The sequence below is a fragment of the Saccoglossus kowalevskii genome, chromosome 7 (assembly GCF_978046115.1).
Source record: "Saccoglossus kowalevskii chromosome 7, keSacKowa6.1, whole genome shotgun sequence".
NCBI lineage: Eukaryota > Metazoa > Hemichordata > Enteropneusta > Harrimaniidae > Saccoglossus > Saccoglossus kowalevskii.
In genome coordinates this window covers 16,072,552-16,088,758 of record NC_140647.1, presented here as the reverse complement: position 1 = coordinate 16,088,758, position 16,207 = coordinate 16,072,552, and the positions used below count along the sequence as shown (strand labels likewise).

The 16,207-nt window shown below is 36.4% G+C and overlaps 1 protein-coding gene and 2 non-coding genes across 3 annotated transcripts in view; all 3 read right to left on the bottom strand.

Annotated features, from left to right (window-relative positions):
* Positions 1-240: 240 nt before the first annotated feature.
* Positions 241-324, bottom strand: TRNAL-CAG (transfer RNA leucine (anticodon CAG)). Its single transcript has one exon. It is a non-coding gene; the product is annotated as a tRNA-Leu (tRNA).
* Positions 325-1,255: 931 nt separating this feature from the next.
* On the bottom strand, positions 1,256-1,339 carry TRNAL-CAG (transfer RNA leucine (anticodon CAG)). Its single transcript has one exon. It is a non-coding gene; the product is annotated as a tRNA-Leu (tRNA).
* Positions 1,340-3,796: 2,457 nt separating this feature from the next.
* Positions 3,797-16,207, bottom strand: part of LOC100376516 (MAM and LDL-receptor class A domain-containing protein 1-like) — a 43,295-nt gene continuing 30,884 nt past the window's right edge. Inside the window, exons 55-77 of the mRNA XM_078008914.2 lie at positions 15,531-15,621; positions 15,143-15,301; positions 14,690-14,791; positions 14,467-14,588; positions 14,216-14,347; positions 13,916-14,129; positions 12,166-12,318; positions 11,937-12,031; positions 11,360-11,524; positions 10,895-11,012; positions 10,656-10,775; positions 9,620-9,754; positions 9,078-9,217; positions 8,116-8,329; positions 7,640-7,783; positions 7,428-7,522; positions 6,652-6,819; positions 5,899-6,064; positions 5,591-5,722; positions 5,130-5,229; positions 4,839-4,923; positions 4,355-4,408; positions 3,797-4,181 (exon numbers count right to left, since the gene is read on the bottom strand). Of these exons, the coding sequence (XP_077865040.2) occupies positions 4,086-4,181; positions 4,355-4,408; positions 4,839-4,923; positions 5,130-5,229; positions 5,591-5,722; positions 5,899-6,064; positions 6,652-6,819; positions 7,428-7,522; positions 7,640-7,783; positions 8,116-8,329; positions 9,078-9,217; positions 9,620-9,754; positions 10,656-10,775; positions 10,895-11,012; positions 11,360-11,524; positions 11,937-12,031; positions 12,166-12,318; positions 13,916-14,129; positions 14,216-14,347; positions 14,467-14,588; positions 14,690-14,791; positions 15,143-15,301; positions 15,531-15,621 (3,000 nt within the window). The 3' untranslated portion in view covers positions 3,797-4,085. The remainder of the gene's footprint in view (positions 4,182-4,354; positions 4,409-4,838; positions 4,924-5,129; positions 5,230-5,590; positions 5,723-5,898; positions 6,065-6,651; positions 6,820-7,427; positions 7,523-7,639; positions 7,784-8,115; positions 8,330-9,077; positions 9,218-9,619; positions 9,755-10,655; positions 10,776-10,894; positions 11,013-11,359; positions 11,525-11,936; positions 12,032-12,165; positions 12,319-13,915; positions 14,130-14,215; positions 14,348-14,466; positions 14,589-14,689; positions 14,792-15,142; positions 15,302-15,530; positions 15,622-16,207) is intronic.

Here is a 16,207-nt window from a genome sequence, read left to right as displayed (position 1 = left end):
ACATCTGATAGACTAATTGGTGGTATTTTACCAATGGAACGCTCTGCAAGCCTGACATCTAATTCTTGTTCTACCAAATAGAAAAACCACTGTCATTACTTTTGTTAAGGCTATACGATTTCTTGTCAACAACTACATCATTATCACAAGTTCATGTCGAATCACAAATCAGTCTAAGCAAAGCTATAAACAGGTGAGATTCCACTTTGTGGTAGGATTTTCACATCATACCAAAATAATTGTCAGAAGTGGGATTCGAACCCACGCCTACAGATGTAGACTGCGACCTGAACGCAGCGCCTTAGACCACTCGGCCATCCTGACACATATTTTTTATACCATCAGAGACAATAAACACAAATCATCAGGTATTTTGCTGATAAGAATCATTGTGAACAAGTATATCATCGTCACAACTTCATGTTGAATGACAAATCAGTCTAAGAATAGCAGCAGGCGGATCTCATGAATAATGAAAAAGAGTCTCATATTGTGGTATCAATTACACATCATGCAAAAAGGTTTGTCAGAAGTGGGACACCAACTCACGCTTACACTTCTAGACTGCGGCTTAAAAGCAGCGACTTAAGGTTGATACCACTTAATAGATCTTCATGGCCGACAGTGTTAGCGATTGGCTGCGTTTCTATAAATAAACGTTTGCAAAGTTGAAAACATTGTTTTAGCTTGCAGGAAACACATATTATTGATATAATTCGTTTCAGGAAATCACATGTTTTCCAGCTCAAACTCCTACAAAATGGATGTAAACAAAATATACAGATTTGTCAACCTTACTAGTTTCATGAATATACCCAGAAAATCAGCCATTTTTGAAATGTCTAATCGAGGGTTTTCTAGATCCAAGATACAACGCTACTTGTCCAAAAACAAAGCTTCACACATGAATCTAACAGCTGATGTAATTTATGTACGCCTTCACTCATTACATTACAGATAAAACGCGGGAGAAACTAAGCTTTGGCTAACAAACACCTCACGATTTGTTGGCAGAACATCTGATAGACTAATTGATTGTATTTTACCAATGGAACGCTCTGCCTGCCTGACATCTAATTCTTGTGCTACCAAATAGAAAAACCACTGTCATTACTTTTGTTAAGGCTATACGATTTCTTGTCAACAACTACATCATTATCACAAGTTCATGTCGAATCACAAATCAGTCTAAGCAAAGCTATAAACAGGTGGAATCCCACTTTGTGGTATGATTTTCACATCATACCAAAATATTTGTCAGAAGTGGGATTCGAACCCACGCCTACAGATGTAGACTACGATCTGAACGCAGCGCCTTAGACCACTCGGCCATCCTGACATATATTTTGTATGCCATCAAAGACAATAAAAACAAATCATCAGGTATTTTGCTGATAAGAATCATTGTGAACAAGTATATCATCGTCACAACTTCATGTTGAATGACAAATCAGTCTAAGAATAGCAGCAGGCGGATCTCGTAAATAATGAAAAGAAGTCTCATATTATGGTATCAAATACACATCATGCAAAAATTTTTGTCAGAACTGGGACTCCAAATCACGCTTACATTTCTAGACTGCGACATAAAATCAGTGACTAAAGGTTGATACCACTTATTAGATCTTCTTGGCCGACAGTTTTAGCGTTTGGATGAGTTTCTATAAATAAACGTTTGCAAAGATGAAAACATTGTTTTAACTTGCAGGAAACACATGTAATTGTTATAATTCGTTTCAGGAAATCACATGTTTTCCAGCTCAAACTCCTACAAAATTGATGTAAACAAAATACTGTATACAGATTTGTCAACCTTACTACTTTCATGAATTCACGCAGAAAAGCGGCCATTATAATATAAATGCAAAATGTATACGTTGAGGACTGATTTGATGGCTTGACGTCCAGGACACGATGGAAGTAGTATACATGCAAAATGTATACGTTGACTACTAGTTTGATGGGTTGACGTCCAGGACGCGATGGAGGATTTACATATGAAAAATGCATACGTTGACCACTGCTTTGATGTGTTGACGACCAGGACACTATAGACTGAGGATTCACACATGCAAAACGTACACGTTGACCGATGATTTGATGGGTTGACGTCCAGGAAACAATGGGGGAAATATAATAGCAAAATGTATACGTTGAGAACTGATTTGTTGGGTTGACGTCCTGGACACGACGGAAGGGGTATACATGCAAAATGTATACGGTGACTACTGGTTTGATGGGTTGACGTCCAGGACATGATGGAGGACTTACAAATGAAAATGTGTACGTTGACCACTGCGTTGATGTGTTGACGTCCAGGACTCGATGGAGAATTTGCACATGCAAAATATATTATTTGACTTCTGTTTTGGATAGCTTAGGGTTAAAAGTCATAAGACCATATGTTGCTGTATGCTGTGAATGATTTTAAATTCGACATGGACTTGCGATGGTGTATTTGTTATCATAATTGTTGATGTATGCCATTGACAGCATACCAATGAAATGTCAAAATGGCCGAGTCATCGAAATCACATCTGTAGTCGTGGTTCAAACCCCGCTTCAAATAATGATTTTATGTGTTCTGGGTGCAGCACTTGCATGTTGCTGTCTACATAAACTGATTCGAGGTTCAACAAAGATTTGTGACGATGTGCTGGTTACCAAACTCAAAGCTGATCAAAAGAATGATTATGTTTAATAAATATAACACAATTCATGAGTACCAATTGTTTCCGACTACAATGAGTATAAAAAAACTCAAATTTGTTTTTCTGAAATCTGACGATGGTGATCCAGAATTTGCTAATGCAAATGCATACTTCAAGGCACAGAATGTCCATCTAAAGAAAGGTGGTAAAGCAAAGGTGAATCATTATGCAGAAACCGAGCCTGAAAACTTGAAACGACTGTATTCACAGAAGACAGATGTATTTGATGTAACTTCTCCAAGTCATCTTCAAAAGAAAGCTTTCTTTGAGATCATGCTGTGCTTCTGTCGAAAAGGTGGAGAAAATGTAGATGGTTAAGCCTACATTTAGTGTGGATACCAGACGGCAATATGAGTTTGTCCACCAAGTTACTGACGAATGGAACAAAAATCACACACTCGATGACAGCTTTAATGATACCATTGGTGAAGGAAAAATGTATGCTATTCCTGCTTAGTTCATTCTTCAACATTTCTATTTATATTGTTGTAACTATTGAAATACACTAATGTTAAATTGGTTCATTATTATTTATTTTTGTTTATTATTACTTCTATTTAAGATGTATTCAAGTAAGCTCAACCCTGCTCTAGGTGTACAATGGCGTTTGGTAAATGCTGCATCTGATGATGATATTTGGTGCTGTAATTCTCCAGTTGGTCATAATACTCTGAACAAAACTATGATTCAAATTTCGAAAGACGGCAGCCTTAGCAAAATATATACAAACCATAGTATTAGAACTACCACTGTTGTCATCTTAGATGGTACTCACGAAGAGCGACACACAATTCGATTAACTGAACACAAGTCAGAAGAGAGTATTAAACATTACTCACGGACTAACAAACTCTAAGAGAGAAATGTTTGGTACTTTCTCTACAGTATTAGGTCTGGAACCACGAGGTTCCAGTTCTAATGATATGCATTCTCACTGTGATCTAAAATTTGAAATAGTTTTGGAAGATGACATCATTGAATCCATTGATGATGGCCCGAAAGTCACTTACAATCAACAGTAAATATTCCTGTCCCACAACCAACTAGTAATATGTGTCCAGCTACAGCCATTCAGGAGAGTCATGTAAATTGTCACAGTGTGTTGTAAATATTTATTATCACAAATGAATATTTGTTTAATTTAAAGATTAATGTTTTTACTACTTAATGTTGTTGTTGATATTTAATAGGAATGGCGAAGCTCATTGTCAACCGAGGCTTCGTATAATATCGTACAGTGGAAATATGCATTTGACAAATATATATTTCTACAATATTTTCTCTGACGTTGACGTCAGCATACACTAGTGATTAATTCATTCAAAACTAAGAGAAAATATTGCGGAATTATACATATGTATTTGTGAGACCAAGTTATGCAAATGAGGCTTGCTTTTCACCGCCATGCACTTTGCCAGCATTCATCGGCTCATATAGTGGGTTGTCTACTCCATTCTTGTCTTTCATTTTCTGCAAAAAAAACCAAAAAATGCATATAGTATATATATATATATATATATATATATATATATATATATATATATATATATATATATATATATATATGTGGGGGAGTGTATATAAATAAATACATAAGCAAACAAATATCAAATTTAAAGCAGTTGAAATCAATTCCAACTTACCATACCAGTGTCGTCACTTGCAAATAACGATGTGTCTACGTCACTTAGTGCGAACTGGAAATTAATAACACATTTGTAATTAAAATGCCGTATACTTTGACAATCGTGTGCCAGTACTGCGAAATAATCATATTATATACATCATGTTTGCATACTGCATAAAATTTAAAACTATACACTAATATCAAGAGATTAATACGATTGTTCATTTTAACCTAAATAATTAATGTTACGATCAGTATCTATTACTGTAACACCACATCATATTACTGTTAACACCACATCGCAACCTACAAATATCAAAGTTGTTGGGATTGTCAATGAGCTCTTTGGATCGCTAAAACTACATGTCCATTTCTGTTGGGGTGAACATTTCTATAATGTAACTTTTTCTCAAACTCGCCCACCTCATAAATAATAAGTGCTAGTTAATTAAAGAGATACCACGAATAGATACCAAGAATAAATAAAATGTAATGCTTACATCAGTAACTGTGTCAGTGTCATAGTATGCATAAGTTTGGTTCATTATGCTCTGAGAAAACGGTGATCTAATCGCTTCAAAACGCCTGCAGAATAAACATATCCACCAACAAGTAATGTATGTTAAATTAGAACATTATCATAAGCATTACTGAATATCATCTTCGATTATATGCAAATGAATTCTATCGCAAGTTCCAAGTAAAACCATTTTTCCACAATCACTCTCACTGTAAACACAGTTTGTTGTTTCTATCACAGACAGACAGACAGCTGACAATTATTTCATTACCTCCTCTGTTTTCTTCTTGAACAATATACAGCCAGTGTAACGATGGCAATCAAGACCAGAAGTATTACAGCGCCACTAACGCCGACGTACAACACAGTATCTATAAGAAAGGAATATGAATAGTTAACGATAACCATACATACCGCATATGTAAAGATATTGATACCCGTTAACGGCTCGCTCGAACCTTGGCAAATGATTACCGCCACCATCGTCTCTCATTATACCAATTATTGGGATGAATTATTACTAATACTTAGCACGTGTCTATCGCATGTGAGGTATTGTTAAAATGGTGTTTTCAAATCACACTACTGCGAATTAATTCGCCATACCTGATTTCATCTTTCAGTAATGTATGCAAGCGATGGGAACTTTCAGCCAAGACTGGATATATAACTGCGTTTTAATTATAAAATGATTCATTGACAGTTTTTTGAAAATATGATTCGATGTCTCACCGGCCGATGTAGCCATTTCTCCTTCACCTAATGTAGTAGCTACAGTCGATATTATTGTTGATTTCGGCTTCGTTGTTGTTGACCGTGTTCTTGTAATCGATAACGTTGACCAGGATGTCGGTGTTGATGTTACTAGGTAAAATATAAAAAAATAACACGATCAAACTATGAGTAGTAAAAGGGATAATTTGAACAACAACTATAGCGAAAATGTGAGCTTATATAATATGACAGACGGTATTTTGTGTCGAAGCATATCAAAAACCACATTGCACAATTCTGGCAAAACCGAATCAGACCGGACGTACATTCAGTAGTTCGAGCAGCGGTACTTGTGGTGGCAGAAGTCGTAGACATTGATGGCGTTGTTACTACTGGCAACGTTCCCTGATACTTATCACATCCCGTAGTGAAAGATATGTCATCTAATGCTAAACACCCTTCTTGTAGTTCCGCAACACCTTCTATCAATATCTACAGAGAACAAAAAAGAAGTAATCTCAATCTTGAACAGCTCAATCGTATTGTTCGATCGATACCACGGTCCAATTACCAGCCGAAAATATCACCGTTATTTAAAAAACATACACAGTCTGTGTCACTCGAATGAACCATATTACAGTGTTATACAATGTTCCCCCACATTCAGATGAATCAAAACAAACAAACGAAACACATCTACATCACCCTTATATCCCGAATCAATATACTTATTTTTTAATATTATATAAAGCATGCTCTTCGATAAGTAATTCAAACTACTAAGCATTGATACTGCTACGAAGGACAGGTTAGCATGTGTTTTGCCTTTACGCCACGACTATCAATGCGCCGGTACTCAACAAACTATCTATACTCGTGCACATTACCTTATTTGTCTCACAGCAATGCTATTGAATTTCCCCAAGCTTCCAATGCGCCAAACCACAGATAACGCAGACGTACAAAACAAAGTGCCACACGTACACGACAAGCATTTCAATAATAAAAACGGTACAGAAAACAGCCACCTTATTCTGTTTTACGTTGTACAACGATGAGATACATGTTTATTTCATTACCTGAAATGGTTTATTCACGTGTAATGACATTTCGAACAGTGTCCATTGGGAGTGTTGTGGGTGTGGAATCGATTGATACACGTCAGGCGGAGCACCGCCGAGTTCAGTGATAATGTAAATATTGAGACTTCCTACGTGTGCTGGGGTTGCGAAGTAGAAGAATCTCATCTGTGGACACAAGTGTGATTATATTTTAGATGTACATTGGCTGTCGAGATCTCGTTGAGAGAGAGAGGGAGCGACGAGACTTGTTTTTCTCTCAAAAAGTATGTATTCCCTTTTCCTGCTATCGCGTTTATTGCTCGACTGATCTATGTAACTATGGTATCATGGTATTTGGAACAGTACACGCTATGAGGGAGGAGAATGTAGCACTGTTTAATATGGCAAAACAAGTTTTCTGGGTCTCTCGTTCTCGAATGCCGACGACCAGGTTATATCAACATTTTATTCACATTTAGGATTTGGTCAACGTATATTATTATCGATGCATCATAGTGATTAGAAACATTCATTTTAATAGAAAGAAAATTGTGAATAGTAGTCAGCCATATATTTTTTACTTATTTCAAAAAATCGATTGAAATACAACATCGTGAGGGCACTTGAAAAAATCACAAATCGCGGCCTACTTCTACATGGGTGATCATAAGTATTTGCTTCCAAATATTTTAACACATCGCTCGAATTATTATATTCCAGAGTAAGCGACATTGAATTTCATAAATGAATATTCATAATGTTGATTAAATTTAAATTCACGTTCATATACGTACATTGCACGAATAAGTCGGTTGTAGTAAAAAACTACCAATCACTGCCTTCCCTCCTACTGGAACTCCATTTGACACGTCAAAATGAAGGAAATACCCTACCAACAAAATAAATGTAGATAATTATTATTTGTAGATCTGACATTGATCAAATTTCCCACTTATTGTATTGTACATGGTAATAATTTTTACATTGGCATTATTGCGTTACTCACCGTTATTACTGTAAGACGTGTGGTCATAAAATGGTTCGGTGATCCCATGCGTGAATGGTGTGTGCCTGTCCCAATACGAATGGCCCGAGAGCACGTTTTTCCAGCCACAGAAGTCATTGTCAAAATCACACATGATGTACCCGGCTGTTGGATACCAAGATATATAGTATACGTGATGTTCCTCTTATATGGATAGTTAACGACAATTTTCATAATGTTGAATGAAATTTTACGTATTAAATTACGAATGGTGTTGACTTATTATATCATAATTCGATGGGTGTCATATCTTTGGTAAATGCACAAAAAATAGCATAGCAAACAAGATCTTGTAGTTCGAAGAACATTATACACACTTTTTTCTGTCAATGCAACAAGACTTCATAATTGGTATGCTCATACATATATACATGTTAATATGAATTTGCCAGCTAGCTGCACGCACGACCTGGGCCCTGGACTGTGAGTATACTTACCACATGTGGATTCATCAGTTTTATCGATACAACAGTCTGGCTCAAAGTTGCATGTTTGTGAAGCTGAATAACAATGCCCACTTTGACAAGAAGAAAGACCATTACAATTTGACGGCACGGATTCGTAGGCACATCCACTTGTGAACCTCACATCGTCGATAGCTATGTATGTAGAATCACCACCCGATGGATCAATGTGAGCATATATTTTGATCTAAAAAAATGGAGTAAAATCACATTGATAAGATCCCACAAGTTGTGTCTACATCGAAAGATAAGTGCAAAAATATTACGATAAAGACTTTTCCGTTTTCGACGCTGTTAAATTCTTCGTTTTTTTTGGGAGAAACAACCCTGACAAAATAATTCAGAAATTTATATTAAGAATAATTCATAACGAAATGTATTTCATATGCACCCATAAATAATTTTCATAATTACCGATTACACAAGAATATTACATAAAAAAGATAATTTGCTATATTCTCTATACTCTTTCCGTTTATTTGTCTCAAATTATGGCTGAAAGGAGCTGAATCAAGCTGTATGGTGTATTTAACAACTCATGTATGAACAATAACTTTAATAATTATGATTTTACTTGTTAAAAATACTGTATTTTTCTGCATAAAAACGTAAGAATTTCAGTGTTAAAAACGGAAAATCTTTATCGCAGTGTTGCATCCTTAATCCAGTAATCATCAACCGACATGACCCAACCCACAAACGTAATTCGGTTCGCCTATATCCACAATGATGGTATATACACAACAGCGTGAGTATCGTATTGCCGTTTATGTCGCAATTGATTTCAATACGTGTACGAAATTTTAAATTCGTATAGCTACCTGGAAATCCTGAGAACATGGAAGGGTGTTTATTATAACCGGCGTCCACTCATTTTCTATTAATATGGCCGATTGCCAAATTAATGTCTGTGTATTTGCATCTGTCAGATATACAGCCAAGGAGCCACTGGCTGTTCCCATTCTAGCATGGTAATACAGACTGAACGAGCAGGCAGAACTAGACTGTGTATATGACGGACTCTCCAAAACTGAACTTTGTGAATCGGTATCGCCAAGAAGGTACATATATTGCCCTGGGAATAATAATGTGAAAATGAGTACATGTTACTGCATGAGTTTGCCAGAATTAAAATAAACATAACGCCAATTTTTGTTTCTATTGTAACATATTAGAATAGGTGTGAAAATGTTGGCCTATAATAGGTTACGTAGTGTGCCGTGTACAGCGTTGTTTGGTCAACCAGCTGATGAAGTTGTGATTAAGTAATATACTTCTGACGCAAATAGCCACCGCGATTTTGTTCAGAACGGCAAAACCGCGAGAGTTTTCACCCCTCAAATAGCGTCTTATATTCTTCAGTCATCGTATCCACTTTTCAAAGTTAAATCATTGAAGTTGTATATAGGGCAAGACCCTGTATATAATGACAGCTTTGAAAGATCAATAACTGTGACATCACAGCATGCTCAATCACCTGTATGAGTACTTGTTGAGTGATCCTGTGAAGGGAGTCCTGGTGGAGGGGTGCCTTCTTTTTTTAACCACTCGTTGTTATTGCTAACCGCCTGAGTCCAGCCACACATACCGTCGTCAAAGTTGCACACCAGCGCTACAAAGAAAAATCACACTGTAACATGAAAAACACGAACAGTAGTCATTCACCTAGATCGTTGAGTTGATTAAAAAATCCAATTGTGCGTATCCTTGGTTACAGCGATTTGGTTACCTGATACAAGAATGGTGAATTCAATGAATTTGAGAAATTAATTTGAACTGTGAACAAACGATTGTGTTATGATACAAACAAATTGACATGAAAGTATATTTAATTTAATCACCCGTAATTAAACATACGAAGAAGTACAATAAATGATGAAGAAAGTGTTTAAATTTATTATTTGTTTGAACAATCAGTAGCTTGACTGATAAGAGCTGATACGTATATATTTCGTCACATTTGGGCCCTCAAATACGACCATTGAAAATTATATAGGGGTGTTTTTGCATGGGAGATAACGCTAGTTTACACTGAGTTGAGATCCACGTTTTGTAAAAGAACTGTCCTTTATCAATCACAGCACACGAGATGTTTAATTCCATTCTTGTCTACATCCCCTATGAAATCAGACACGTATAGTAAATAATAAGCATCATGACACTGAACGATGAATAATAAACTGTATTGACTGATATATTAAAGAATGTTCGTATAAAGCGCCTTCCAGTAACGAGGCGCTTATATGACGTAAACGGACGACATGAAGGTCATTTAAAGATTCGATATCGTGTTGATCTGTAGTCTTCCATTAATAAGGTTTATGTTTTTTATTTATTCACCATATTCGAAAATTACTACACAACCAGACAAAGATGTCGATTTGAATGGTATTGTCTATTGTATTAACCATATACGTTATTTTAACGTCACAGAAGCACCCGTCACCAGCGGGCATGACTTATAAGCAATGGTGCATCTTAGCGAGCAATTGCATCTATGGTTGGTTACTTACGACACGATATTTCATCGGAACCATCACTACAGTCGTGTCTAAAATCACACACGTTTGAACCATCAATGCACTGTCGATCAGTAATGCACTCCATTCCATCACTGCCACAGGGAGGAGGGACTAAAATAAAACAATTATATAAAACAGGTACATTGTGACTTGTTAAAAATAGGTTTGCGCAACGCGTGTATGCTAGTACAAATAAGTACCTATGTACAATTGACAAAAAAGTAACTTACTTGTAGGACCATGCGTTAATTCGTTGTTAGGGTCCAGTTTACAATGAGGAGTGAATGAAACATCGTCTATAGCAATATCACCACGGTCACCTGACCCTCTAACAGCGGAAATCACAACCTGTATAGGACTTGTTTATTTGAGTGTATTTGTAAAGGGTGAGATCAGTGACAATATCAATACATGTACATCTTTTTATTATTGTAATATATTTTAGTTTTATCTCACATGACAGCACAAAAACAATTAAAGCTGGTTTAATAGATATGTTTCGGCGTTTCTGTATTTCTTTACTTGCTTTCGATGCATGCGCCATTAGACATATAACTACGAATAGGCAAGCTTACATGACCAGCATTTGTTATTATCTTGATTTGATAACTCATGGTGTGGAACAAATAATCACGAAACAGTGGTTACAGCTATAGTTAGCATGTGGGCCAGAAAGTGAATTATTACAGACTTGCCTGGAATCTCTCGGCACTCATAATAGTAATATCTGTTCTTGCCCATTCGTTTCCTTGATCTCCACTGGCAGACCACTGTTCTATTAATTTACCATTTTCAGTCATACGTATGGAGACGCGCAAAGTACCAATATCTCGTCCATACATATGATAAAATAACCTCATCTTGAATATGTAACAAACGGCAGAGGGTTAATATCAATTTCACTCACGTGACAAAAGAAAATCTAAATAATGACAATTGCCCATGTTTATTTTTAAAATGTTTTTGCTTCGGCAATGTCTAATTTGTCAGATACTTTGTTTATGACATGCGATTTGATATATAGGTACGTAGCAGTAATTAATTGACGTAATTAACTGATAAAATAGTTTATATTGAAAGTGTAAATAGTATTATACAACACGAAAAATAATAATAAAAAGTTCTCAAGTTTATCCACATAACGGATTCCAAACAGTCCTGTATTGGACTTAGCATCAATGGTTTTCGGGATATTTTCTTGCACAAGCCATCCCATTGCGCAATATATAGATATGATTGATAATCGTGCGTTTATTATTATTATACACCTACTTGACACGTGTCCGCAGCACTGAATACATCACTGACCAAATTAGCTACGTCAGCCTGTCGATTCTGGTAAGATACGTCGACGTAAGCGTATTGACCTAGCGAGACAAACCAGTGTGTGTCCGGTTAATACAGTTATATCTCTTCACTGCTTTCAAGTTGTTACACATCCAAAATTTGTTCGGCTATATAATATCAGTTAATACAAAAAAAACTCCATAATAGTCTTTACCATGACTATCCCCTCTGGTGTGATCAGCATCAGGCCCCGTTTCTGGTGACATTGTACTACCTTCTCCTAGAATCCAGTCGAAATCGTCGTCGTTGGTGCTTTGGGCCCAGCTGCAGAATCCCGTTTCGAAGTTACATCGATCAGGGTACATTGCTATAAAATAGTTCAAAACATGAATTTTACAATTTAGGTGTCAGAGAGTGTATCAATCGAAAATGTTAATACGACACATTGCATATAAGATATATTTAAATGTATAATTTCATATATCCGTCTACTACATGGCTTCATTGAATTTAGGGCAACGTTAAAACGAATTAAAGTTTGCCACTCCGTTTGATATCATATATTCAAGTAGGAAATGCAAAAGTTAATTATATTGCTCTGAAATGCTATTATTACAAATATATAGTACCATGGCGTTGTTTAGTGACAGGGCGTGGCATTTTACTGCACTTTTTCAACAGTCAGTAAACATATGATCAGAATACACGTTTCAAATAACCCGGCTAGCATAAGTGTTTTTTTAACACTACCTGCTATACCCTGCTATAATATTTTCGTACAACTGATTTTTGTCAACGTGAATGATGGTACACTTATATATCTTCGAATGAAATCCATCCAGTTGACAATTAATTCGGCGTTCGAGACATTGCTTCGCGCGAATCGTGAAACGATTGATCGTATCCTATGTTTATCTTGAGTTCTTATTATATTTAAGAGTGTCCATTATATATTAGGCTTGTTATTGCTACATGGAAGATATCTCATGAGCGACTCTTCAATATCAGATTTTTAAAACTTAAGTATCGGAACAAACAAAAATTAGCATACGAGTTAAATCAATCTGGTGTTGTAGAGTCACACATTCAATATCCTGTTTATCCCACTTATCCATTTCGCTAATTCTAAATGCTGAAAACTAAATCGGTGATCGCAATTTGTGAGCGCGTATTCAATATATCGTAGAGCATTTATATGATTGACACGGTTAATGAACACTGTATTCCGTTAATTCACCAAATTGCAATTAAAATTATTTCTATTTCTTGAGACGCGTGTATGAGTTGGTGGAGGCAAACGATTGGATGGTGCGCACAAGCATGTACATACGGCACGCGACCTGCTTCAGCGAACACGTTAATATAAAGTGGTGAAGGCCACTGATTGGATGGTGTCTACGTGTAGATGCATGTATACAAGGCACGCGATCTAATTAAACTGCAAGTTTATATAGGTGTCATTGATTGACATGGCGAGACAACTCCCAGAGTGGATAATATAGAGTAGGGCTGGTCATCATATAAACTACATCGTATGGCCGATTTTTCATTTGACATTTGTGAATTTCTCGTCGTGTTGAGCCAAACTCCGAGAAGGTGCATGTTTGTTCCCGGCAAACTACATACCCTTGTGTGAGAATACTTTTTGGCGCCTTTACAATTTTGAACCTCTTGACAATTACTAAGTTGAGAGTCAATTCACAATCCCTGAACAAACTGCGACAAGACACGGGTGAGTAAATTTGTGGTTGGAAGAATTGTAAATGGCGTCGAATGCATAGGGGCTTTATATTAGACTCGCGTTTTAGCCGACAAATTGCCAGACTGTATTCAAAATATTATATTACAGTAATTCAATATACTATTTCATAATGATAGAATGTACAATTATTTTATTTCATTCAGCCGTTCACCAAAAAAAGTAGTGGAATAAAGAGAAACTATCAATCGTAGAAAACTCTTACCACACATTGAAGTCAATTCATCCGTACTGTCATCACAGTCGTTCGTAAAGTCGCACACAAGATTGTTCTTAACACATGACCCGCTGTGGCATTGATATTCGTCATTTTGACACATGGGATACATTCCTGATACTGCACAGTCATGGAACAATATGTCATCTATGCCAATGCCTTGAACACCCGATGTGGACATAAAACTCCCAAAATAGAGAACCTGCGTAAAAAATAGCACGTAACTTACCAATGCAAGAGTATGCTTGATGTATTTTTGTCAATCAGCGTATAAGTTTTCGTGAATACCTGGATTTGACCGCTCCATTTTCCAATATATATTGTCTCTTGCTGCCATGCCGTTGAGGTGGTGTCTGTCGATTCCCAGATCAACGAAGACGATCCGTTTACAATCAAACTTACTATTAAAACAGTTCCACTCTGCAAGACAGTAAAACAGAACTCTAGGGATCTGAAACTTTATAAACGCGATGTTAAATTATTGAATGTCAAAGCAAGAAGTTGTGAGAATCATCGAAATACAAAACGTTGCTCCATACCTCTGGTTGGAGTCGCCAAAAGCTCATTGAACACTGTTCCGATGTATCTGGAAGAGATGGACTGTATATTCTTGCTATGTTGAAATTTATTCCATTTCCGTGATCTAATAACATGTACCAGCCTGGGAAAAACAGAATTTCAAATACACATGTTGTTTAATCAATGTACATTCAGGTTTCTCGAACAAAGAACTGCATTATCAAACAATGTTGGTAACCATACCATTTCCAGTAGTTTTATCTGCTCCCTGCACTCTATTCCATTTGAACATCCCTTGACTATAATCCTCATAACCACACAGGCCTGTTTCGAAATCACAAGGACCTACAAAATTTATAAAAAATAATATATACATGGTACATACTACATGATAACAACAGTCTGTAGATCAAATACAAAAAGCAGTGTGTTTTCGGTAGCCCAATCTTGCTGCTTCTACATCTGTCATGGCTAAACCGGCCAGTGAATGATGTAGACTTCAAACTGTATGCCTTGTTTTGCATCTTGAATTTTCGGAGTAACACTGAATCTATTTATTTTTCAATTTTACCTGAAACGTATTATTTATTTCAATTATTCTCAATCTATTATATACCAATGTAAGAAATAAATAACGAACTACGTAATTCTTCACCTTTTCTGAATAGATATAATAAATATTGATTTTACACTTACCGCATACCATTTCATCAGATTCATCTGGGCAATCGACATTCCAATTACAATAATAATTAGTGTAAATACAATATTCACCATTAGCGCAAGGCCAGTAACCTTCTCCGCATATATTATATGGTGTTGTTGGTAGTGGTGTTGTACCAATCGGCAAATGGCCTGAAAGGAAACAGTTAGATAATTAATGTATTATCTCCCATTAAAAAAGTTCAGTTGATAATAATGCATAAAGGTTTCATAATACCTCAAGAACGACACCGTCCACACACATCGTATATGGGAATATTTTACTTGGTCTTTACTATAGCCACTATATGTGAGGAACGACGTACTGGTTACCTTTATGCAATATAATTAGTGCAGCGAATGACTGAATATACAAACGTACCGTTATAGACCTGGCAACCAGGGGTAAATGAAATATCGTCAATGGCAATTACAATGCTGCTATACTTCCCCCTTACTCCCTCAATTATGACCTGCAGAAAATGACAAAAATAAATCCGTCAACAAATTAAGCACAGTATATGTGAGCTATATCATTGTTATTCTCTGTGCATTACAAAATTTGTATTCTCTGTGCAACCCACAGCAGAAATTCCAATGCACAGTGTAACACTGTGACTGACAGCCAAACCTGTTATTGTTGGACAGGTGAACATTGTACATTAGGATGCTTAACCTTAATAAATAACCGCGATCTGCCATGTAATTTCTGACTAAGTACGTGCAGGTTCCTCAGGCTACTGTATTTGGGGATATTACAGATATATGTCTGTGTTATGACGAAGAATGAATGTGTATCTTGTCCAGTTCGTATTCCAATGAGAGTGTACATGATACTCGTGACCCTGCGTAATTGGGGACATGCACACGTGACGCAATATTTAAATTGTTATACATTGAGGTAAATGCTTCGCGAATTAACAGAACTGCAGAGTTTAAACGAAAGTACAAGAGGTACGTCACAGTTTATAAGTCGATGGGGCACTTGGTTAAAACTTGGGTACACAACCTTTAAAATGTTGAATGAGATTTTGGACGCGCCAAACGAAAGAGGTACGC